This window comes from Pipra filicauda, unplaced genomic scaffold, assembly GCF_003945595.2.
Source record: "Pipra filicauda isolate LSUMZ 115617 unplaced genomic scaffold, ASM394559v2 scaffold80_size11013439_pilon, whole genome shotgun sequence".
Taxonomy (NCBI): domain Eukaryota; kingdom Metazoa; phylum Chordata; class Aves; order Passeriformes; family Pipridae; genus Pipra; species Pipra filicauda.
This window is the reverse complement of record NW_024104987.1, coordinates 2,251,173-2,276,955: the sequence shown is the minus strand read 5'-3', so window position 1 is coordinate 2,276,955 and position 25,783 is coordinate 2,251,173. Positions and strand designations below refer to the sequence as shown.

Sequence of the window (25,783 nt, the reverse complement as noted above, 5' to 3'; positions counted from 1 at the left end):
CACCCCTCAGGCCTGACTTGCAGCAAACAATGAAGTGCATCTATTTATTTGGTGGAAGGTTATTTTGCAGTAGTGGAGTGTGGAGGTTACCCAGAGAGGTTTTGGAGTCCCCATCCCTGAGAGTGTCCAAGGCCAGGTTGGATGGGGCTTGGAGCAACCTGGGCTGGTGGAAGGTGTCCCTGCCCATGGCAGGGGGTGGAAAGAGATGATCATTAAGGTCCCTACCAAACAAACCATGCTGGGATTCTATGATTCTATGAAACAATCTCAGCCAAAAGTGAAATTGTTGATGTTCAGGAGAGTGGCAGAGATTTATGACTTCGATAAACGAAGTTCTGGCTTTCATTAATCCAAATGATAGTTTCATCTAAATTTCCAGATCAGATCCACAGATTGCATGGCTGCTGAGTTTTCTTTGATGCAATTCTATGAAGAGAAGCATTTTTTTTTGAGAAGAGGAGAAAGCAAAACTAATATTTTACTGAAAATAGTTTTTTAGATAATCTTTTCTGTTACCTCAAAGAAAAGCAAAGCACCTTTTCTCTCCGTATTCTTTCAGTGCTGATGAAAGGGCTCAGTAAGAGCATTCAGAGAAAGGATTTGCTAGTTGGGGCCTTGGGCACACTTTCAAAATTCAGACACTTTCACCTTGTCTTTTATTCCCAGCTCCAATTCCGAAAATCCTCTTAGGTTAATTTGTTTTCCAGCACGAAACCATATGAAACTTAAACCGCCAGAAAGGCTTTTTTCCCCTCTTTCTTCCCAGTCCCGGGCGACAGGCTGAGCTCACCCGCTCGGTGCGGGGGATGTCGGTGGTTTCCCTTCCAGCGCCGCCGGAGCCTCCGTGGTGCTGAAGGGACAGCGCCGGGTGTTTCCCACTCGTTTTACACGAAGGGAGAAGATGCCCAAGCGCTTCCACAGCATTTTCTGGAAGAAAACTTGTCCAAAGCAGTGTTCCTGCCCCAAGGCTTGTTTTACTATAGATTCAAAGCGTCGCTGAGGTTGGGAAAGACCTTCAAGGTCGTCGATTCCAGCATGAACCCAACATCGCCAAGGCCACCACACGTGTCCCCAGTGCCACACCCAAACTGCTTTTCAATCCCTCCAGGGATGGGGACTCCACTGGGCAGCCTGTGCCAGGGCTGGGTAATGTTTTTTTAGGGGGAAATTCCTCCTAATATCCAATCTAAACCTCCTCTGGATGACTCGAGGTTGTTTCCTTCTGTCCTATCACTTGTTACTTGGGAGAAGAGGTGGATCCCCATCTCTCTCCACCCTCCTGTCAGGGAGTTGTAGAGAGTCAGAAGGTCCCCCCAGAGCCTCCTTTTCTCCGGATGAGCCCCCTGAGCTCCTCAGCCCCATCTCATAGCACTTGTGCTCCAGACCCTTCCCCATCTCTGCTGCTCTTCTTTGGAGTCCAGCACCTCAGTGTCTATGGACAATGCCCACAGTGCTCCACAGAACTGAGGTTCTCCTCCCTTGCAGAAAATACTGAGATCTGAAGTCTCCCAGCAGTGCCCAGTGCCCCCAGTAATGGGCTGTTGAGCTGCTTTACCAGCACAGAGCATAGACTTGGTGTCCAGCCTGAATTGCCCGGAGCTTAATGAGGTGGGACACACGTTCCTCCTGGTGCTGAACTGCTGCAGGGGGGTGTTGGGTGTTGTTGAACAGCTGCTGGATTCTGCCCTGCAGGGAAACCTCTTTCAGGGTTGTATTTTGGGTTGTAAAGTTCACAGCTCTGCCCAGGGAACAGCAAAGCCACAGGGCTGGGCTGAATTATTCCGAATGTTCAGTCACACAGGACAATAACCATAAAACAAGGGGTCATGGGCTGGCTGGGCCCGGGGGGTGTGCAGGGACAGAAAGCACAGGTCACCCTGAGGGCAGGAGCAGCAATACCTGAGTGCTCAGAGCCCATTAACAGTTACCCTCTGGCCCGTGGGACTGGCTGGATCCAGGCAGCTCAAAAATAATGCAACACTAGTGGAGAGACTGTACTCATGCAATGGGAGGTTCTGGGAGAGGTTTCCTGACTCACTAAGGAATCCAGTACAAATGTGAGTGAAAATTCAGATTTTTTTCTTCTTCCAATACTTTGGAAAAAACCGAACTTTCTGACTCTCAGTGACACCTTTAAGGCCAAGGGGCCAGCTCTGTGGTTAGCAAGGGCTGGGCTATTTCTATTTATCAAGGATCCCATTTGAATTCCCCTGTCAAGGACTGAATATTTAGGATTTCCATGGCAACACATTTCTGAGCCCATATTACAGTCAGACTGATGCTGTCAACTGATCCAGGGATGCAGGAGGTAGGGGCTGAATTTATTCAAGCAATCACATTCTCTTTCCCAAGGCTAATGCACATGAATACTGAGGCAGCAAACTGAATTGACAGGGATTCCATCCCGATGAACATGTATAATGTTCCAGCCTTGGAGAGCAGCATTTAATTGATGAGAGGGATTATATTTACATAGCAATTATAACAAAGCCAAGGTTGGCCTTATGTGAAAGACTATTTGCTGTAATGTCTTGGTGCTTGGTTGTCCAGGAAAGCTGTTCCTTTATGGGCAAGGGAAAAAAAAAAAAAAAGAGAACAGATGCACTCAGCCCTTTCTTTTCATACTCTGCAAATATTCCAAGAAGCCAGCTGAGGAGTCACAATGTGGTTGCCTTGGCTACATACATTAATTTACTCCATTATAACTTAGATGCTGATTGTTTAACCCCCAAAGTATTAATAGTTAGTCCCTGCTGTCCTCAGATGGCTGTTCAGGGGCCGATGGAAATGAGTAAGGGCTCATTCTAAATCCCACATAAGTCAATGGGCATCTCTGTCCCCGTTTAATTCAGAGCTGGAATTAGCCATCCCCGCTGCACTGCCCCTAAATATTGATTTTTTGTCCTCAAGACACCTTTGCAAGGTAAGGCAATGCCACTGACTCAGGTCACAGATGGAAAGCTGGGGCCAGAAAGGTGGCCTCAGAATCACCCAAAAGTCCTGACCCTCATTGTCCCTTCAGTCTGGATTTCTTTCCATGGAAAAGTGCATGCCCAAGTTTTGCTCCAGCACAGAAGAGGATTCAGGAGAAGGAAAGCAGCTGGATCTCAGAGCACTTCCCATCCTGTAGTTCTGTGCAGCCAGAGACCAACAGGGGTATCCAGGTCTTTTCTTACAGGGTCTGGCATGGAGTTCAGTTCTGCTGGTGGATCTGGGAACAAGAGGGTGGTGAGGAGCCCAGACCATCCCTGATTTATGGCAAGGCAGGGAGAAATCTGCCTGACACTGATGTTGGGTGCTCAGAGTTCCTGTAACACCGAGAGGAACCAAGAGCTGTGATCAGAAGCCTGACACAAATTCCACGCTCACCTTTCTTGGCTGCCATACAGGGGGCCAGGTCCTGGCATCCTTAAATTCCCAGGTGGCCAGAAGTCCTTGTCCTTCTCTTGAACTCTGCCAACAGACATTGGTTTAGGTCCATCTTGGTTAGTACAGGAGGAGGATCTCCCCTACCTAAGGATACACTGTGCCAGAGACAGGGAGATACACTGGGCTGTCTTGAGTCTTTTAGCACAAAAAGGAGTTTTTTTCTCTTAATCCAAGCTTTCACTGCTCTTAGTCTGTGTGACATGGAAATTTTCTCCTTAACAGGCATTAGAATTAACTTGTTGACATCATTAACAGAGCACATAATAGATGGCTGAACTGCTCTGATATTTATCTTCAGGTCAACAGCTCTTGAGACTCCAGAGGCAAATTAGAAAAAAAGCATAGGCTCTTTATTAGTAGAACTTAATTTAACTGTATTTAAACTTCATTAAGGAGTAAAAAAAATGACCTTTCTTAATGCACTCTTGCTTTATAAAGTATGAAATGAGAATATTAGATTAGTTTGATCCTGGTTCTTATTATGCACACACAGTAGAGGAGAATGCAAAAATTCCCTCCTTCAGTTAGGTCCTCTTGGATGTCAAATCAAAGACCAGGTGCTCCACAACCCATTTCCTTTCTTCAGTGTTTTATGTTTCCTAGCCCTGTAACTCTCCCCAGGAAACCAGCAGAAATCTTAATTTCTTAACCCCCCCCTCTGCCTAAAGTAACAGCTCTGATCATTTAAACCATCCAGCACATGTTCCTCCACTGTCTGCACCTCATGCTGTCCATAAATGGGGATGTGGTAAGAAAAAACCATGGAGGAGAGGAAAGGAAATGACATTAACCTTTTCCATCTGATAAATAAGGGCTCTATTCAGCTGCAATAATCCACATCCTTCCCTAGAGATCCAGTTAATGTAATACCTGAGGGCTCAGTTCAGTTAAAATGATTTCCACACTGGCCAGCTGATTTCTTGGTGAATTATTCAGTCCCCAGACCGAACCATTCTCCCTGGGCAACAGCACATGGAAAAGGACTGGAGCCCTCCTGTTGCTCCCGAGAGTCTGAAGGACCTCTCGGAGGGTCTGTGACACCCACATGGTTTATCTGTGCCCCCCAAGAGGAATTTTGGTGTTGATTTTCATGGGACCACCGGCCTGTAAGAGCTGAAGATCCCACACCTTGCCCCATTTGCTTCTCTTCTCTGCAGGGCTTTCTCCCTGCCCTGTCAAACCCTCAGCACCTGCAGTTTACAGGCAATAAAAAAACCAGTTTGGACTTCGAATGGGTGGAAATTCCGGACTCAGGGAGAAAGGCAACCTGGGTTGTGCACGTGGCTGCTGGGTTTGAGGTGAGGATGTGGATCAGGGTGGCTTGGGGGATCCACACCCCCAAAAAATAACCACTGGAGCTGAACTGCGGGGGTTTTGTTTCCCTTTCTCCCTTTGCAGTGCAGAGGTGGCTCCAGTGGGAGTGGGATCTGCCCAGCTGGTGACAAGCGAGGTTTGAGTGCATTGAGGGAGATGTTTCCAAGGCAGGCCAGGGAATCAGGACATGCAGATCCACTTGCAAATCCACGGGAAACACTGGAGTGACATGAAAATCTCAGCTTTATCTTACCTGTATTGATCCACAGTCGATTGAAAGCCATGGGAATCGTGTCATTAGTATCAAGACATTTTGGACTAAGTTCCTACATTATGAGACACATTCCTTCCTCCCCCTTTTTTTTTTTTTTTAGATTTTAGGGAGTGTACCTAATTGAGCACAATAAACCAGAGTTGTATGCAATTTTGCAACCTTTCTGATGGTGTAATGAGCTCTGCTCTGAGGGTTCATTACTGGGCTGCCTCGAAACTTGCTGGTTAAACAGGAAAAACAAGAAATCTGACCTCATTGTAGTGTTTAATTGAAGTGAATTTATTGACTGGTTTTAAGCTCTTGTAGCAACTGTGTTTGCTGAGAACTGAGGGCCAGCTCTTGGTTTGATGCACCTTTAGCTCCCGGGGCAGACACAGCCTTGACACACAAACCCATCCTGCTCCAGGCTTGGACTGGGACTGGGCAGGAAGCTAAAGCTGGAGATTGGCATATTCCTCTGGCATATTCCCCCCCATGGGCTGACTGTTCTGTGGGGTCCTGGAGAAGGGGAGAAGCTGAGGAATGTGGCCATGAGGGAGAATGTGCCACAGGTGAAGCAAGAGCATCGTGCTGGGCATGGTTTTGATGTTCTCTTTTGGTGCTGGGGCAGGTAACATGAGTCAATAAAGAGAATAAACCCCTTTGAGTCTAAAAGATCTTAAAGATTTGGCCAGTGTGGATGTCCAGGCTCATAATTCTGAGGAGGGAGGACTGAGAAGATTGCTATAAATCAATGCCAAAGCAAACTGCAGCTGGATCTCTCTGCCAGTGAGTCTCCCTTTGATAGGGTGACCCTGAGACTGGTGTGTGCTTAAAGCTCTGCATTCTCCTCCCCATCCCATCTGCAGCAGAAATCAAGGCAGAAACCTGATGTGTGTAACCTTAAGAACAGTTTCTCACTTCAGACTCCCTGGGCAGGCAGTGGGGGTGCAGCTCCAGTTCATTATCACTGGATTTTGGGACTGGTCTGAGCCAGTTTTCTCTGGATTCAGGTGACTCGTTCCACTGGAGCATTCACGTTATCTCTCTGGAGATCTTAAGTGGGGAGCTGAACACGACTGAGAGCAGTTGCCTGATAAAAGGGGCTGAAAGCAAATGCATTCTGCAGGAGACAGGGAATGGAGATCAGTCCTGGGATATTTGGACATGGCCCTCCCCTGGCAGAGGAGATAAAGCTGAGCTTGCAAGAGGTGGAACTGGACATTTTTAGATATGATGTCATACTGATTTTGTGTGATGCCCACTGAATTCACCTCTGATCTAGCTCACTATAATTTTAATTTAAACTGGCTGGGTGTTTTTTCCAGAAGTTTTGGAACACTTTTGGCTTTGAGGAGCTGTTACAGGGGGGGTTGGAACTCCAGCCCTGTGACGCAGGTAAACGAATTCTCTGAATCTTCATTGTTACAGCCCAGCTGCAAGTCTGACCCAGAGGAGACAGGATTCTATCCAAGGAGTCTGGGATGCAAATTTATGCAGATGACAGCAATTAGTCTACTGTATATTTGTATTTGTTTGCTTGAAACAGCGGGTGAGGGAGAGGCAGCTACTCTGCAGAGAACATGGAAATTGCAGATTTGTGCCCAAACTGCCAACTTAAGAAAAGCAGCAGAGAATGAAAGACTTGCCTGTCAATTCTGTTGGTAGATTGCAGGGAAGTGGGAGGATAGAAGATATTTCAGGATCAGCCACCAACCTCTTGGCTCCTCTTTCTTGACATTTATTAACAAATCCTTGTGCCAGGAGTGCCCAGAAGCAAAGCCAGGAGGGCACGGGCAGGAGCAACAGCCGTGCACAGAATTAGGAGCAGGGAAAGTCCATTTGTCAGGGCTCTAATCTGAAAACCCTCTTTGAAAAGCCTGGGGTGAGATCTCTGCATCTCTGACAGGGTCCATTCAAACACTTGGTAGCAGAGCAGTTCCCAGGAATGTCCAGGTGGGCCAGAACACCCGTGGAAGTGGAAGCACACATGGCTAATGTGCCCTGTGCTGCATCCACCTCTTTTCCCTCTGACCTCGTTTCTGTGGCCAGAGTGGTCTGCTAAAAACCTCCCCCAGCTCTGGGGTTCCTCTCAGACCTCAGGTGACAGGGGCAGAAGGTGACCTGCTCCCTGTGCAACCAGCTCAGAGGATGGAGCAGAACAGTTTAAAATCACCTGCTTTCTGCTGGGAGTGCAGGTTGGCAGCACCTGAGGGCTCCTGGGGGGAAAATGAGGACTTCAGACATCTGGTGACTCTTATTACACACAGTGGTGGTGGGATGCAGGGATAAAACCCAAAGCCCAAAGATATTTGTGCTGCCTGCAAAAAGCCCTTTCCACTTGTGCAAAAATCCTCTTGTCAAGGCTGCCTTAAAGGGGCTGTTGGATCAGTTATCAGGGAAATGGGAAAAATTCAGGGTCAAGTTAGTTCCTGGTGTAAATCCTTTGGTTGCTTCATACCTATTGCAAAGTAGACCTTGAGCCTTTTGGAGAAAAACAGTTGGAAAACTGCTGGGCTCCCAAAAGTAGCATATTTCTCACCTCAGTTCTGCTGTGCTGAAAGGATGGGATTTTCTGTGAACTTTTCCCAGTCTTGCTTTTTTTTTTTTCTTTTTTTTTTTCCTTCTCTTTGAGAGGGGGAGGAGTTGTGCCTAAAAAAAACAAACCCAACCTGTCCTCCTCAGCTCTGCCAACCTGTCAGTCCAGCCATGCAAGAGAGAGAGACAGAGAAAAAGAAAGGAGGGAGTGAAGCAGAGATTCCTTCAAACTTCAGTAGGCACTAAGGTAAAGGCCATTTCTCACTTCCTTAATTGCACTTTTCTCTGTGTCTGTTGTGTGTAAACAGAAATTCTGTTACCTTAGAGAGCTTTAAACTAGCTCAACGACCTGTGTGGGAATCAACTGCTTACCTTGTTTAACTGGAAGGGTGTTTTGCATGTAACCTGGCAGCTTGTTATAGTTGTTGTTTGCAAACACAGTTTCTGGGTCTGAAATTCAGAAGGAGAGTTGGTGTTCATTTGAATATTAAAAAGAGGCAGAGCTCTGGTGCTTGTTTGGGGAGGATATTAAGCTGTGTGATTTCAGGGCTGAAGCCTCTAATTACTGCAGATCGGGGGAAGAACTTGTTAGAGGAGGGAATTCCTTCCAAAGCTGCCAATTGCAGCTCTCACGCCTTTTCCTGGAGGATTTGGTGTCAGCCACTGGTGGGGATGGGACGTGGGACCACAGAGACTGTGGGGCTGATCCAGCCTGGCAGTTCCTCTTCTCCTTTCTGTGCGTTTCTGGAGGGGTTTTAGCAACTTGTCATTAGCAGGGGAGGTGCAAAGCCAAGGTGCAGCAAACCTGCCCTCCCGAATTCCTGAGTCAGGAGGGCAGAGCAGCACTTTGAGCTCATCCCAGGGAAATTGAGGGTTGCAGACTGTGAGAAAGGCTGGCTGAAATGAGGGTGAGTCAGAAGAATCGCCGTGCCCCAGAACCTGCCTTGGGAGCCTGCTCTGAGCAACCAATTTGTTGGAACGATTGTGGTAGAGAGAGTCTGGGAGTGAAGGCCTAAAACACAAGAATAGGCACAGTTTTGTTAGATCTGAGTGTCTGCATGAGGACCTGTGTGAATGTGCACAAAGAATCTGCTGAGAGATTCTGACCCTTGGTGCGCCACGAAAATCCACAAACAAAGGTGAGAGAGGAAGAATCCTGTTCATCCACCTGAGAAATCCCCCTCTTTCTGTGTTTCCAAATCCTGAGCAAACATTTGAAGCTGCTCTGAAAACCCTGTAATACCTTTGTGAGTCGGCTGAGGCTCTGAGAAGGTCGTGTAGGAGGAGGAGTGGTGGACAGGATTTCCTTCCCTTGTCCTATATTCGGGGTTTTCACTCCTGCAGCCAAGGTGTGCCTGTTAAAGATGACCTGTCTGGTAACACCAACCTGCCAGACAGGACAAGCTGAAAGATGGCAGAGAAAGACAATACAGCTGTCATGTTGCTCCCTGAATGGGTTGGAATGTGTTTGCCAGGGGTTTGGTTACACAATCCTGCATCCTCCTTGCTGTCAAACTTCCTCAAAGGCTGGTGCCTGTGCCGTGGTTTTGGATCAAAGCTCTGCTCCCGTGGCAGGGACCAGCACAGAGCCTGGGAGGAGGACAGAGAGGATCCAGACTAGAGAGGGGTGGTCTGTGAGGGGGTCTGTCCAGACAAAAAAGTGGGCAGTGTCCTGGTGTTCCATCACTTCCCTTTCCTCTGGGGCTGTGGTCATCGGGAGTGTCGTGCAGGTGTTCCCTATGACCCCTGACTCATTCCCTGAGGGAGTGGTGGCACAGAGTGAGACTCTAAGCTTTTAATACACAGAAGAAATTCTTTTACAGACAGTGGGGTTTGTAGTATTATTATGAGCTTTCCTGCTAGAGCCAGAGTGGAGAGGGAAGTGCTTTTCCAAAAGATGAAGAAAAGGAAGTGAATACTCCAGTTTTGGTGGGGATAAACTTTCCTACTCCTGGTTACAGTAACAGAAATCAGTCACTGAAGGAAGGAAAGGAGGAAAATAATGTTGGGTGGAACGGAAAGGAGAGGAAGAATGAAGGGAATAAAGAAAAAAAATAATGACATAGGGGGTGAGGGAGGTGGATAATGGGAGGAGCGGAGAGGGCATTCTAGAAGATTAGCAGGAGAGGTCTATTCTATTTCTCCCCCCCCCCCCCGTATTCTGCAGCAGACATCTTGCTATTCTCGTCTCTGCGAGTATAGTCTAGGAGAGTCTCGGCTAGGATCTGAATAGGAGTCTTCTGAGGCTTTAGCGTCTCGGAGCTTCTCTTCTCTTCTCTGATTTTCTCCTTCGCTCTTCTCTATTCTCTCGTCTAGCGATCGTCTGCGCGATGCGATCTTCTCTCTTCTCTCTTCTCTCTTCTCTCTTCTCTCTTCTCTCTTCTCTCTTCTCTCTTCTCTCTTCTCTCTTCTCTCTTCTCTCTTCTCTCTTCTCTCTTCTCTCTTCTCTCTTCTCTCTTCTCTCTTCTCTCTTCTCTCTTCTCTCTTCTCTCTTTTCTCTTTTCTTCTGCAACAGGAGGGAAGGGATGTCAGAAATACAAGTCCTTACCAAGATCTCTCTGTCCATCACTCTGGAGGCAGCAAGAGCAGGGATTGGTGTATTGATCATTTCTCCAGGAAACTGTTTCTGAAGAAAAAAACTTCTGCAAAGGGCATGTTACCAGAGAAAAAAAGGTTAAAATCTGAGAAGCCCTTCTGCCAGAAGAGGTTCTGAATAGCTCTGGGAAAGTTCAGTTGGAAAATACTTCACACTCAGAAAGTTTCTGCTAATTCACCATGCTCAGTGTTCTCTGGTGACTAAGATCCTCTAGAGTGGATGATGATTTGCCCCCTTTGTTTTATTAGTCACCAGTATTCTCACCACAAGCTTTTGGTGAAAAGCTTGGTAACAGAACACCCCTTTCCAGGAACTTGTTGTGCAATTTAACAGCCGTATGATAAATACAAAGGAGGAAAACAAACAAATACAACCTCAGACTTCTGTTTGCTATTTAAATTGGGATAAGGGCGTGATCTGATTCTTCATCTTTTCATCCAGTGTAAAAGCAGACTAGTTGTCCATCCTGTCTGCACATGCTGTAACTCAAGAAGTCACTGTGCTGCGTTTCACAGGGAACTGTTCATTTTTGTTGTCTGGTTCCTCTTTTTAAAGCAGTTAAATTCCTGTTTTGAGAGTGCAGACAGGGTAGAATAATCCTCAACTACTCAAATGTTATTTGTGGTGACACATTGGGTTGGAGAATTGGAGGAGTGGAGAGTGTTTCAGCCCTTAATTTCCTGTGGAAAGATTCAGCTAAGGAGCCATTGAATTTTGGGTTTCTCTGTGCAGTCGTGGTAGGGGAGAGTAGGTCTATACTTCCCTGAGAAGATCTAAGAATTGACATTTGATAAAAATCAAGTCTGGGAAACAAAGTGAAAAGGGGCAATTTCAGTGAACTGTCATTTTTCAGACAAGTTTTCCTGCACCTCAAGGGAAAACCAAGACAGGGATTCACTGAGCAGTGTGAAATGAAGATAATGCACATTTTCTGACTGGCTTTGTCCCACTCAGAGACAGCTCAGAGCGAGACAAATCTCAACAATGGAGGTGATGTTCACTTCATAAAAGAAGATGCCATAAAACACAGGCTACTTTCCACCAGAAATCTCAGTGGAAAAATTCAAGTATTTCTATTTCCACTTGCAAGCCTTAAGCAGCTGTTTGACTATTAATGAAAATCCTTTTAGTTTTCCACAACTGAGAGAGAACTCTTTCCAGGAGTGGCCTGTGGTGAGATTTCTAGTGCACTCCTGCTTTGGATAGACTAAGAATATGAATCTTTTCATGGTATTTTGTTGCCACAGCTACTTATTCTGCGAAGAAATGAGGCAATTGGTGCCTTATGCAAAAAAACCCGAGTAACCCTCAAACAGCTTCTGTTATTCAGGTCTCAGAAAGATTTGATTTAGACTTTTTCAATGGGAGTTAAGTAATTAGTGCTTTGCTTTATCTCCACGAGTCTGTTCAAACGGAGTTAAGTGATTGGTGCAGCAGAGTTTTGGATGGAGGTGCAGTTGCCCTGGCAACAATCGGGATTGAAATCAGAACCTTTTGAGCAGCCAGTGGAATGTGGTTCCACTTGGATGACAATAGGTCAGAGCATTTTAATGGGTAAAAATGTAATCCAGTACAATAGGATTTATTGCCACTATGACATCAGATTGACACTATTCCTGCAAGTTCTTTAGCTTGTGACAGACTTTCAACTGAAATCTGTTTAGTGGAAAAACTTGTAAAATGCCATTAATCATTTTGTTTTCCAAATCAACCAGAGCCTGTGTGTCTCAGGGGGGGTTAGAGGGAATATCTTCCAAGTGAGTGAAATTCAACCTCTCTGCACAAAGCCCTAATGAGTGGCTGTTCTGGACACAATAAATGGTTCTAAGAACTAAAGGCTTGTTTCTGCAGGGTGCTGAGTGCACTGGTCCAAGTCCACTGGAGAACTTCCTCACTTGCTTAATTTTATACTAACAAAATAGTTTCCAGTGATTTCCAGGATGGTTATTCATGCTCTTCTTAAACCTGATTGTATTTGCTGACAGACAAGACCTTGCAGGATTAAGTCCTAAACTAACACTGGAAGAAAAGATTCCCTGTTCAGTATGGCAAGGGCACGGGACAATATTTCATCCCTTCTGCTGACACTTTTCCAACTGCTGCAATAATGATCCCTTTATTCCAAAGGATCCCAGAGTTCTGTCTGAGCTAAGAAAATGCAGCCACAGCTCGGGATAACAATGCATAGGAGCAGGACAGGAGGGTATGTTGCCTGAAGCTTTAAGGAAATGGCAGTTCAGGGCACCAAAATCTGCTCCTCCACCCTGAAACCAAAAGCACAGAAGGCTTGGGGTGTCACCAGGGACCTCTGTCACACATAGAAACCCAGAGTCACCTATTCTGGTAACACAACAGCAGAAATGGCCCTTAACACGCATTACAGGTGGGTGCCCTGTGAACCTTTCACCAATTTTCCTGTCAAACAGACGCAGGTCACTCTCATTCATTTGGTTTTAATACGAAAAGCAGATTTTTCTCAATGGTGTGGCTGGTGCCATGCACATCCTTTCATTGTTGCTTTTACAACAATAAAGCTCCAAGCCCGTAACTGTTCCTCTCCTGGCAATTAGTTGTGGAGAACAATCGAGCCAGACAATGACACGACCTGCTTCTTGTCTTCCTCAATGGGAAACGGGCTCTGAGTTTTGTGAGGACGTTCATAAACAGCCAAGGCAGGGAGTGACCTCAGAGCCACGTTTTACACGGGAGAACAAAGAGAACCCGGGCCCTGATTTGAAAAACACCCCGAGACCAAACCAGTGGTGTAATATCATAATTCCCAACCCACGTCAGGGCGTTGCTGGAACCCACTCACAGCCCCTGAACACAACCACGGCCCCTCTCTGGCTGTCAGACCTCGCACACCGTGTTTGTGCCGGCGGCACCGGGACATAACTTCACGTCCACGAGGGCTGGACACCCATCCCTGCTCCTTCCCAGGGACATTCCCACTCTCTGAGCTCTTTCCCATTGTTACAACACTCCTGGCTCCCTGCCAGGACCTTTGAGGTCTCCTTTTTACTCTCCTCTACCTGCACTTTCTCCCCCAAGCCTCAGCAGCGTCGCGGTTGCCCCCAAACTAAAGACACCCGAGTGGTGGGGCTTGTTTTCCATGTTTGTTTGTTTGTTTGTTTTTTTCTGTGGGAAACACCACTCCGTGCTTTTCACAGGCTTCATCTGCCCAGGATCTGTTCCTTAGGGGGTGCCCATGGCTTAGCACCACACGGAATGTTCCCGAGGAGGGAGGAATGCCACCGGGCCGAGCTCGTGATCCGGGGCTCGTCGGGCCTTTGGTGGTGATTTGAGCTTTAGTTAATCACCTCTGACTTTTTGAACAACTCTGGCTCGGTGGCTTTAAAAGCGACACTTTAACTCGGTTTTGATCAGTAAAAACAGAACTGAAAATGACCCAGGGAAAATACAGGATAAAACATCTCCCACTCAGGCTGTGTATATTGCTTTTGAGCTTAATTTTAATTTTGTTGACCAATCATTTATACAACTCTCAGCTAATTTGGAGTGGATCAGGGGGCAGTGGAAATAAATTTCAAAGCAGAGTGACACTCTCTTTAGTCATGCTCTTGTCTCTGATGACAGCACCCCTGTAAAGTTAATGTGTAATAAATGAGACTTTTATTTCATGGGTCCATAGCACCTACGAGGCAAAAGAGCAAAGCTGTTTCTCAAAACATGGCAATTGCTTTGGCAATAAAATCAACCCTACTGCAGCCTAGATATCTTCGTTTCTGGAGTGTTGACATTTGTAATGTAGCAGATTTTTATTTGATGTATTTTTGTTAACACGGCCTCGATAAGATCTGCTGCTTGTTCGCAGTGTTTGCCTTCGAGAAGTGAAACAGGAAAAACACGGCTGACTGAGCAGGTTCTTGACAAACATCTTGGAACGAGCTGAACCTCCCTAAGTAGCTCCTTCACTCAGTAGTGCTGAGTGAAAATATTCCACACAAAGGGCAACCACAGAGGCCCAGGTCACAGACCATGAGGGAAACACAGACACCCTCTCTGCAGGTCAAAAATCCTATTTGAAAAAATTCCTTAAATTCAATTTTTTAATTAAAGACAACATTTACATTTGTTTATATATATATATATTATATTTATATCTATATATATTATATGTGTGTATTTGTGGTTTTTTTTTTTAGTACTTATATATCTTTATATATGTGTGTGAGTTGTTTTTTTTTTAAATAAGTGCTGCCATTTTTGGAAACAGATTGATATTTTGAACGAAAAAAATAATGTATTAATTAGCCCTGAGGCAGCTGAGGGATTTGCTGATAAATTCATTATGGTGGGACTGAGACACCAGCCTGTTGCATTCCTCCAGTGTTTCATGGCAAAGCCTTCAACAAGTATTTTTCCTCTCTGGCTCCAGCCTCAGGAAGATTTGCAACAGGCTTATATTAATTCTTATTAGTGCTTCCAGTTAAACAAAATATGTGCATGACTGTTTTCCTTAGATTTAACCCTAGTATCTCAGCTCTCAGGATGTCCTTATCCCACGTGCCTGAGCTGGGATTCCTCTCAAGCCCTTCAGAAGCTGAAGGAACTGCCTGTGATTGAAGGGTCCATTCCATGGGGACCCCGGGGGAGAAGTTTGGGATTTACTGACAAACCAGGTTTGACATACAGAGATTGAAACATGGGTACAAAAATAAAGAAAATAGGAAATTGCATTAAAACCAGTAGTAGTCGTCAACACAAATGAAATAAAGGGCAAGGTTCAAGGGTTTTCAGCATCATGAAAAGTCTCTTTTTAAACTGTGTGAGGCAGATTGTGAAAGCCATTTCCAGTGTCTATGCAGTTAATGGCACGTGCACAGGAAAGCAAGAACACAGCAAGGAAAAAAACTACCTTCAGTTACCTCTGAGAACTCAGAATATGCCCAAAAGACAACTCTGAGTGAGAAGACATGGAAAAATAGTAGGATTAGATGTGATAAATGCTGATAGAGAGGTGATAGATTGCTCCAAAAGAATGGGCTCTTGGTAATGACTCATCAGGGTGTCAAATATTGGTGAAAATACTGAGAAGGATCTTAAGAATGAAGCACTAAACCTGTCTGATTTTGGATAGAGTGGAGAGGAGAGGTTTGTAAATGGAGTCATAGATGATGAATAAAGCTCCCCCCATTAAATATTTGATCTGGGCCACCACTGAAGAGCAGGCACTGGCATTAATTAAACTCAACTTTGATTTAGGATGAATGTTCCTGTTTTTAGAGGAAAGATTAACTTGTCTAGTGATGTTTTAAAGGTGGGAGAGAAGAGACAAGGTTTTAAAGGAGATTCTTCCTGTCACCATATATCTTAAAATCGAATTGCTGTGCCCAGATACTCCCTCAGGTGATCAGGAATAAGCTGTGGAACAGCTCCAGGAGCCCAGACATGAAGTTATGCAACCCACACACTGAGGTAAAAAATAATACCCCTAAGTATACATCCCAAACTCCCAGATACACGTGATTTTCCACTTCCACATCATTTCAATCATCTGACTTGCAAAACACCAAGATCCTGTACATTAGAGCTCTGAACTTGGAAGGGGAGTGACAGCTGGAAGCAGGAGTGGTCGGCACCATGCTGAGTGTGAGGGCTGAGGAAACAACTCCTGGGTTCCAGAGGAGCCACGTGGAGCTGTGCTGGGACAGCTGAGGAGGGTGGATGCACAGAGGTTCAACCATCTGCTCCTCAAGGAGTTGAAAGTCACCTGTGACAGAGTGACCCCACTCCCGAATTTCCTTCAGAACCCGGTGGAGTCGAGGAGCCACATGGAAACAAAGCATTCCGCCAAATCTGCCACCAGAAAAAAAATTAAAAAAAAAAAAAAAAAGAGAAAGAAAAGGAGGTTTCACAAAGCCCTTGTTTCTTAGAAAGTGTTGCTGCAGTTCCAGCAGGCCAGGCCAATTCCAGAGGGCAGCGATGGATTCCACCCGCGGTGATACCGAGAAACCCAACGGCCGCCTCTGATCCAAGGCAGGGAACCAGAGACAGCCCCTGTGCTCGGTTCAGCGGGGTTTGGATCAGCCCTTGGATCTCTGAAACACTTTAATACATTTCACAGGCTTTTTTAAGACGTGGTGACATGCACAGCCCAGCAAATGTGGGAGCCTGTTGGGGTTTGGATGGAAACTCGGGATGCGGGGCAGGACTCGGGGCCTTGGCAGAGCAGCTCCAGCTGCAGGATGTGCTTGAGCAGGAGGGAGAGAAAATCAGGTCTTGGTGCATCAGAGGTGGATTTCTGCTGCATCTATATTCACAAATTAAAGGAAAGTCACACAAAGCTGCTCAGAAAAGCAGATTGTGATTCTTGACCCCGGGACTGATGGATAAATTAACTTCTTGAAGTGCAGGGTTTGATTGCCTGATTTATCTGAGTGTCAGTCACAGCATTTTCTGCTGCCTTTCCTAAGGAAAAAAAAGCACTGATACACTGATTTGACATGTAGCTAATACTTATCTCAAAGTCTTTTTAATATCAGTTTAGAAATCTGAGTCAGCAGCTTTTTTGAGGATTTCCTAAAAATTAGATCGTAGTGGACGTGATTAATTTTATTTACATAGTTTTTTTTACTTTTATTTTTACTTCTCCCTTCCATTTCCTCAAAGAAGTAATGCAAAATGATGTTTTCTCTGTTAGACCTTATGTTAGTTTTGAAAATGTGAAGCCTTTGGTGATTTAATTGTCATTTGGGATATTTCATTATGTGGGATGAGACAGTTTCTGAGTTTAATAGTGGAATTCCTGCTGGGGCCAGTAGGTAAAGTTGAGATCAGTAGTAACTTGGAGGTGTTCCTGTCTGCCCTGGGTAGCAGAAGTTAATAACTGGAGTCAGGCTGCATCTTAGGGACGTTTCTACAAGGGTTGGGGAAGCAAAAAAATAAAGAAGAATCTTCAGGCTTCCTCCTCACAGCTTCCTTCTGTCATCTGTCAAACAGAGCTCACACATTCACTTGGGATTCAGTTTTATCCCATTCCTTCCATGAAATACAGGAGCCAAGGCACCTGATCCAGCACAAGGCTGCCCATTGTGGGAGCTGCAGCCTGTGGAATGGGCAGGATTAAACCCTGCACAGGTAATTTTAGAGCTTCTCTGGTCTCTGCAGCCCCTTTGGTTACAGGCACACAACCTGTCCCCCTCTCAGGGGTCTGTGCTGGCTGTGCAGGACCAGGGAGCTCTGCAGGGCTAAATCTGACCCCACAGGTACTGCCCTGTGTCTGCACCTCATTCCACAGGCACACCTGGGCACAGAACACACCTGAACACACCTGAGCACAGAACATACCTGAACACACCTGAACACACCTGAGCACAGAACACACCTGAGCACAGAACACACCTGCACAGGCAGTGACTCCACGTTCCTGTGTCACACTGCCCTTCCCCGGGTGTTTGGTTTACAGGGTGCTCCAGAAAACAGGAAAAAGAGGAGTACAGTCCCTGCCTCAGGAAGCAGAGTTGCACAAAGTGACGTAAAGGAAACTGTCCCCGAGACTGGAAGAACCCTTTTAGAATCTCAGCTCCTGCCTGCCCCTGAATTCCTACATTATCAATAACCTTCTGTGTTTGGGGAAGAGATATAACAGCAAATAACGGGGCTGAGGGTGTTGGCCCTGTTAGATCAAAGTGCTCAGCATTATCTAATCTGATTCTGTCATTGTTCATGACCTGCCACTTACCCGCTGCTGAATTCATTGTTATATTACATCATGTCTATTAAGAGCTGCAACAAACTGTTCTCCTGTTCTTTGCCAAAGAGATCTGTTGGAAAAGTTCCTCGAGTAACATTGCTGTGGCTCTGTGGGCTGCATGTAATCCCTGAGGGACAAGGTGGGATGAAATCCCACTGCACACATCAGCAGAGTTCTGGGAATGGACCTTTGCTCTGTGTCCCTGCAGGCATCAGTGTGCTGGGGAGGAGAGGGGAGGAAGTGCTAATTAGTGCTGATTCCCTCACAGCTAATTTGTATCAGGGGATTCTGCCTGCTGCATTCAGGAATAGGTTGGTTACTGATTTCCAAAGGAAGAAACCTGGATACAGAGTATATCTTTTCAGCTTTTCCATCTCTGCATACCTGGCACAGGTTGCCCAGAGAAGCTGTGGCTGCTCCATCCCTGGAAGTGTCCAAGGCCAGGTTGGATGGGGCTTGGAGCAGTGGAAAGTGTCCCTGCCCAGGGCAGGGGTGGAAGGAGATGAGCTTTAAGGTCCTTCCAATCCAAACCATTCTGGGATTCTGTAAAAAACCTCACTTGTAACATAAATTGCTTATCAGGCTCTCAGGCCTGACCTGTCGGAGACAAATAATATCAGACACTTCCTGACACTGTGAACATCACTGCTCTTTTTTCTATTGCCAGAGGAGGCAAGTGAAAGCCTTGACATCATAAAGACAAGATCTTGTGGGCCAAGGGTGATCAGACTCACCAGCCAAGAAGGCAGGAGATTTACAAGCAGGTTTTATATGTCCTGGAGCAACCCTGTGAGCAAACACCTCCCTGGGGTGATTATACAGGAGAGACCAAAGGGGGAATCCTGATATGTGCCAGCTCTGCTCTGGGTGGTGCAGATCAGAAGCAGAAAGACTGGCTGTAAGTATTAGAAGAAATGTCCCTTTGCAAGTGAAAGGAAGGAAGGAAGGAAAGAAAGAAAGAAAGAAGGAAGAGTTTCAGTGTTGTCCTACAGTAGATTTGTTTAGATTTTGTGGGTGGTGGGTTGTTGTTTTTTTTTTTAAGGGACAAGTATTTGGGTCAATTCCAAAGCAGCTCAGAATTGTCACATTTCTGGTCTCTGAGCTGAAAGTCTTCCAGGGTTACACAACAATGACTAAAGCTGGAAACCTTTCAGACCATTTCCAAAAACGCAGGAGGAAACTGAGGTGATTGCTAAACCAACCCTAGAGAGAGAGAGAGAGAGAGAGAGAGAGAGACATCCACTTCCATGTGTGTGGGGCTAGAGGGAGCACCCAATTTCACGTGGAGGTTTCCAGTTGTTTTCTTTTTGATTTAATCTCAGAACAGAATTATTCTGGAACCGAGATCTTCACATTGTTTTGCTTAATGTTTTACAAACAGGCTGTTGACTGAAGTTGTCACCGAACAAGAATTCACTCCTATTGTTTACATAATGAGAAAACAGAGTCATAAAAGGGGCGTAGCAGCAACTTGTTAGGTATTAGGCTAAGGTGCAACAGGGATTATCCTCACAAAACTCTGAGCCCTAAACTCAAAATGTCAGGATTAAACTGACGTGTTACATTTAGTGAAAGTCTTTGAAAGGCTAAACTTGATGTTTCAGGCTTTTAAGTGACTCGTTCTGAGCTGACAACCAGGAGTTCAGGTTGTTCTGGTACAGCTGTTCTGTTCAAGAGGAACTAGAGGAAAACATGAATATGATAAAAAGGGGCTGCTCCTGCTGCTGTTTGCTTCGTGCAGCTCCTCACTGGGTGTAAGCAGGTGTTGGGTTTGCTCCTGTTTCTGCCACTGCGATGCTTTATGAGCTTTGAAATACAGGGATTTCCTTCCCCTCCTCCTCCCAGTTGGAACTGGGGTGGAATTTTTAAAGAATACAAGTTTGGAGGGATCAATATGCAGACCCCATGAACACAGGTCTCCAGAGCAGTTCTGTGTCTCCCTGAGCACATTTCAGAATCCAACACATTAAGATCATGGCTTTGGCTTAGATAATTAAGAATAAACGACTCTCTGAACTCTGAGTCTGATACATATATATTTTAAAAGAACTTCTGAACCCTCTCTGCCATTTACCCTGAAGAAATCTTTGAGATTTCTCTGTTTCTGTCTCCCTGCTGCCCAGCCTGGCTTCCCTGCTCCATTTTTATCTCTGATAAGCTTCTGTTTGGAGGGGGGGATACATTTATAAGGATGGTTAGGAAATGTACTGCAAATTTCAGCGGTGCTGAAATGCAAGGGGAGGCTCGTGATGTGTACAAACACGCCCAGAAATACAAGAAAAAACTCACAGAAAGTAAAAGCAAAACAAACCAAGAGGAGGGTTTATGTGTCAGCATTACAGGAAGGTGAAAACGCTTCTTGGCAACATCTGAGAACCATTTGCAGACTGATCCAGGAGCTCCAGTGAGTAGAGAATGCTTTTAAATCCTCCCCCACTGCCTTTGTTAATCTTTACCAGGTAGTCAGACCTTTAGTGTGATTGTGTGGCTTTCTTAGGGATGAGAGAAATATTTCCCTTTTGAAAAACAAGGTGTTGGAAAGGTTGAAGGTCTAAGGCTGAGGTTCCTAAGTCTGGTTGTAAGTCTGTGGTCCTTGGGAATAATTTGGTGATGATAATGGTCCTCAGACTGTTCTGCAGAGGTCAGTGTGTGTCAGCAGAGTGAGAGAGGAACATCCCCCTCTCCTCTGGAATAGGGAAATCATGTGCCTGTTTAATGGTGTGAAGGACAAACCATAACAGCGACTTACATAATTACAAACATTGGAGGTGGGTGTTTGGGCTTCAGTGTCCCGAGCAACACCAGGCAATGCAAAAGACTCATTAATTATGATGCATGATTATTATTGCACTTGGGAGCTTTTAGGAGGTAGCCTGGAAAGGTTCTGACTTGGTTTACCTTTCAGTCTTACCTTTACCCAAAATACTGGGCATTATTTTTTCGATGTTTTTGAGAGGCTGTGGAGGTTTCTTCCTTAAACCTTTGGAGCACATTTGGGATTTCAGGTTGTCTGGGGCACTGTGCAATGTCAAATGGCTCTGAGCAATCCAGTTTTCAACATGACAGTGAAAGACTAACTCAGATCCTGGGAGCAATGTATGTCTGTCAACACTGTTCTGCACTGGTTCCTTTTGACTCCATCCAACCTCAGGGCTGGATTATTTGGGTTTGGTTTAGGCAGCTCTGCATCATGTTCCCTTTCTTTTTGTAGAAATACTTTTGATTGTTTTGTAAAATCCAACCTCCTACATGGCTTTTTATACCAGCCAAAAACTCACCACAGACATCCACGAGCATACACATGTCACTGCAACCTGTTCCTGGGAGAGACCCTAAATAGAGTTCCTGAAGCAAGGTGCCCCACAAAGTTGTCTCCTGTGTGTGACAGAGGAGCATAAATTCAGAGTGGCCTTTGCCACACAGTCAAATATGTCACAATCATGATTTTTGCCAGCACCACCAAAATCTAAACACCATTTTTGAAATAGGATGATTTTCTGCTGGCAACCCAGGGAGAGGGGAATCCACTCAGGAGTCTCTGGTTCGTGAAGTTTAGTCCCTTTTAGAGTCCCAGGATGTTTGGGAGTGTTTTCAAAGAACTTTAGTTTGAATCAGTCAGTAAGAAAACCAGTGCAATCAGAGAATATCCCGAGCTGGGAGGGACCCACAAGGATCATCCAGTCCCAATCCTGGCCCACCAAAATGGGATTGTCCAAATGCTCCTGGAGCTCTGGCAGCCTCGAGGCTGTGACCATTCCCTGGGGAGCCTGTTCAGTGCCCAACCACCCTCTGGGGGAAGAACCTTGTCCTGAGATCCAACCTAAATGTTCCCTCAGGTCCTGCCCCTGGTCACCAGAGAGAAGAGGTCAGTGCTGCTCCTCCACTGCTCCTCACGAGGATGTTTTTTATTTAAGATTACATTGGCTCCTGAGTACAATTTGCTTCATTTTCACACCTCACATTATGAGGCCCTTAAAACAAAACAAAAAAAACCCAACAAACAAACCAAAAAACACCAACCCAAACAACTCAGCAGTTTCCAGTTGTTGTTTGTTGTTAAATATGACATATAAAATGTTAGGTCAAGCGTCTTCAACACACCAGGCTACAGTGTTTGTTTAAAGTTATGAGTAAAGCAAGTCATATGAATGTTTCCAAAGACTGTATTCCAAGAAGTATTTTTGGAAACATTAATGTTGTGTTTTTTAATGAAGGCCACATTCTGAGGCTACGACACCATATGTCACATTCATTTCTGGGCTGGAAAAAAAAAAAAAAGAAAAAAAAGAGAGAGAGAAAAAGAAAAGAAAAAAGAAATGGAAACTATGTTTGGCTTTTAAGTGTTTTTGGACTGGTGTCTCTGCATGCTTGTCATTGTTCCTTGGATGAGAGGAGAGTTCTTGGTCTGCTAATCTAGTCCATCCAATATATATTACACTCCATGGGCCTGACTCTCCTCTGCCTAGAAGTGTGTGCAGTCATTTATACTCAGCAAAGTGAATGAAGACCTGAGGGGAAAAAAACTGCCACTAGGAAAGTTGGTTTTCCTTAAATTCATTTTCCATGAACGTTTTAGCTTCATTGGAAACCTGTGTCTGAAGCTTGACTTTTCAGGCTTAGAAACCAGCTTGAAAATGGGAAAGGTACTTGTCATTTTTCCATTGAAAACTTGCAACTTTCGGAAGAATAATGACAGAGGTTCCACAAAAATATTATTTTTTTTTCTTCAGAAATATCTGTGAGAAGCATGAAACTTGTAAAAAAAATTTGAATTGTTCTGCTGTGTCCCCATCACTTCTGACTGGTCAGTGTTTAGGTTGGGATGTGGTGGAATGAGCTGGAGATCTGCAGGAAAAGGGTTTGCCTTTCTCAGTGCTGTATCCTATGGATAATTCACAAGTGTCCTGTAAATGATTTTTTTCAGCTAAATCTTTCCTTTTTTTACTGGATTCCAGGTGATGAGGTCTCAATTTCTAACATAACTTTTTGTTATTAGCCACTAAACATATGGCCCAGAACTGCTCGAGTTCATGTGGTTGCAATCTGCAACATCCATTTCTTCTCTGCTCTGACAGAGGAATCTCCTAATTCCCATCACTTCCGAAATTTATGTCACCCCCAACTTTTATTAACACACTGCATGTTTGCTTAGAACACATTAATCAAAATTTAAATATTTTTGGCAGCTGGATGTTTTTTTGTTTGCCTTAGGGAACGATTGGAGAGGGTTTCCAGGACCCCAGAGAGGTTTCTTTTTTCATTTGAAATGTAAATGATTTTTTACAAATTGAACAAATATGTCTCTGTAGCACCAGCCCAATAAAGTTCACATTCATGACCAGGTTTTTCTGGGCAATACTGAAATAAAAATAATGACGAGTGATTGTGTGTTTGATTCATTTTCTGGTTGAAAACCATTAGCACTGAACTCGCCTGCCCATGTTACTGAAGTCTTACATCTAAATGAGAGGTTTCTCCCAGGCACTTCTGCCAGTGGAGGAAAACAAGCAAAATTACAACAGGCAATTAACTACCTCAAATATTTGGCCAACTTTAAGAGGGTTTGTGGTTCCTGTGATTTTTCAGGAGAGCCCATCCTGATTTGAAGGTTACTTCATGGGATCATTAGAAGAAATGCTCATAGTGGGGTCACTAGAAAGGTTTTTGATTTCAAAATCAATTAGGATTGATAAGGACATTTCTAACTACTTGAGTTTCTTGCTGCCTCGTATTTCCAGGCCTGTTTTTGAGAGCTGTTGTGTAATGAATGTCAGAGTCTGTACTCTTAAAAGAATTGCTCGTGATGGCTGTGGAGTGAATGTGCTTGGATTTGGTGTTATGCAGTTCTGCCCCAGGAAATTGAGGCAAAAATGAACTTTCTCTTTTGTTTCATAGGTTTCCAATGAACAAAGAAAACAAATAACCCCAAGTGTGTCCTGTCAACTGATGCCACGAGGCAGAAATGAGGAAGATGACAGACCAGAGTGGTTCCTACAGGCCCGTGAGCATCCAGGGAAATAAGGTCAGTTATCGAGGCACTTGTCAAGAAAGGCCTGAAAAGGGGGTGAAAAGGCTGCAGAAGCGGTTCCTCCACAAGGATGGCAGCTGCAATGTCTACTTCAAGCACATCTTCGGGGAGTGGGAGAGCTACGTGGCGGACATCTTCACCACGCTGGTGGACATCAAGTGGCGCCACATGTTCGTGATATTCTCCCTGTCCTACGTGCTCTCGTGGCTGTTCTTTGGGCTGGTGTTCTGGCTCATAGCCATCCAGCACGGGGACTTGTTCAGCGACGAGGGGACGACCCCCTGTGTCGCGAGCGTGCACAGCTTCACGGGGGCATTCCTGTTCTCCCTGGAGACGCAGACCACCATCGGGTACGGGTCCCGCTGCGTCACCGAGGAGTGCTCGGCCGCCATCCTCGTGGTGATCCTGCAGTCGGTGCTGAGCTGCATCATCAACACCTTCATCATCGGGGCGGCCCTGGCCAAGATGGCCACGGCTCGGAAGAGGGCTCAGACCATCCGTTTCAGCTACTACGCCGTGGTCGGCCTGAGGGACGACAAGTTTTGCCTCATGTGGCGCATCGGCGACTTCCGGCCCAACCACATGGTGGAGGGGTCCGTGAGGGCTCAGCTGCTGCGCTACAAGGAGGACAAGGAGGGCAGGATGACCATGGAGTACAGGGACTTGAAGCTGCTGAATGACCAGATCATCCTTGTCACCCCGGTGACGGTTGTCCACGAAATCAACAGTGAGAGCCCCTTGTACGGCCTGGACAGGAAGGCCCTGGCCAAGGACAACTTTGAGATCCTGGTCACGTTCGTCTACACGGGCGACTCCACGGGAACCTCGCACCAGTCCCGGAGCTCGTACATGCCCGGAGAGATCCTCTGGGGCCACAGGTTTAACGATGTCCTGCACGTGAAGAAGAAATACTACAAGGTGGATTGCTTGCAGTTTGAGGAGACCACCGAGGTTTATGCCCCTCACTGCAGTGCCATGCAGCTGGATCGGAAGGAGCAGGAGTGGAACCGAGCCGAGAAGACACGGGAGAAAGAAGCAGAGTCATCAGCACTGGAGATCAAGACATTTAGCACCACCCAAAAGTCATTCAGTGCTGTTGCCCTGGTCACCAGCTGTGAAGACCCAGAAGACCCAGTGACAAGTGTCACACCTGCAGAGGTTTCTTACCGGAAAGCAGCCGTGACCTTGAGCAGGCTCTCCATAGAGTCCCAAATCTAGCTCTGACTGCAATTAAAGGCACTCCCAACAGATCCTCCCACGGTAGCTCTCAGAATGCAAACAATGAACTCACGTGCACAAGTATTAATGTCACAAACCTCACTGACAGCGTGCCCACAGTGCTGAGCTGCAAGGAGGAGCTTCTCACTGGTCTGGGGGGGTATCAGTGACAGAACAGCTCCCAGTTGGGTTTTTAGGGAGCTGCTGCACTTGAGCAAACTCACTGTAAACTTCACTACCCTGTGGGGTTGGACTTACCCAGAGACAGATAATGATCTTGGCAGGGAGCAAAAACAATGCACTGTGCCCTCGAGGTCAGATTTTTCAAAGCTGCCTAATTTGTTTGGAAAGCCAGTTCCCAGTCTCTCTAGGAGGCTCTGAAACTCCACCATCCCAACAAACCATTTCTCTCCAGCAGTTCAGACAAAACCCACATCCCAGGGTTCTGCTGGGGAATCTGTGGGGCTGTTCTTCACAGGAGGGAGTGAACTGGGAAGAATAACTGACCCCAGTGTTACTGGGTGGCTTTGGAAACCTGCTTGTGCCCTGCCTAGTCCTGTGGGATCTGCAGTGGGATCCTGGAGAGCTTTTCCATGAGCCGTTCCCAGAAGTGCTGATCTCTCAGCATCTTGAGGGTCGTGGGATATCAGCTGGCTCGGGGCTGTGGGGAGGCTCTGGGGAGGCTCTGGG

The 25,783-nt window shown here is 45.8% G+C and overlaps 1 protein-coding gene across 3 annotated transcripts; it reads left to right on the top strand.

Moving 5' to 3' along the window:
• Positions 1-6,488: 6,488 nt before the first annotated feature.
• KCNJ16 (potassium inwardly rectifying channel subfamily J member 16) lies at positions 6,489-25,125 on the top strand. Of its 3 annotated transcripts, none has more exons than XM_039390346.1 (3): positions 6,489-6,548; positions 7,682-7,781; positions 23,743-25,125. In XM_039390346.1, the coding sequence occupies exon 3, from the start codon at positions 23,810-23,812 to the stop codon at positions 25,091-25,093; it is 1,284 nt and encodes a 427-aa protein (XP_039246280.1). In that variant the 5' UTR covers positions 6,489-6,548; positions 7,682-7,781; positions 23,743-23,809; the 3' UTR covers positions 25,094-25,125. The 3 variants fall into 3 exon arrangements, with proteins under 3 accessions (XP_039246280.1, XP_039246281.1, XP_027571515.2); XM_039390347.1 differs by lacking the exons at positions 6,489-6,548; positions 7,682-7,781 and adding exons at positions 18,643-18,745; positions 20,182-20,251; XM_027715714.2 differs by lacking the exons at positions 6,489-6,548; positions 7,682-7,781 and adding an exon at positions 18,643-18,745.
• Positions 25,126-25,783: the final 658 nt, after the last annotated feature.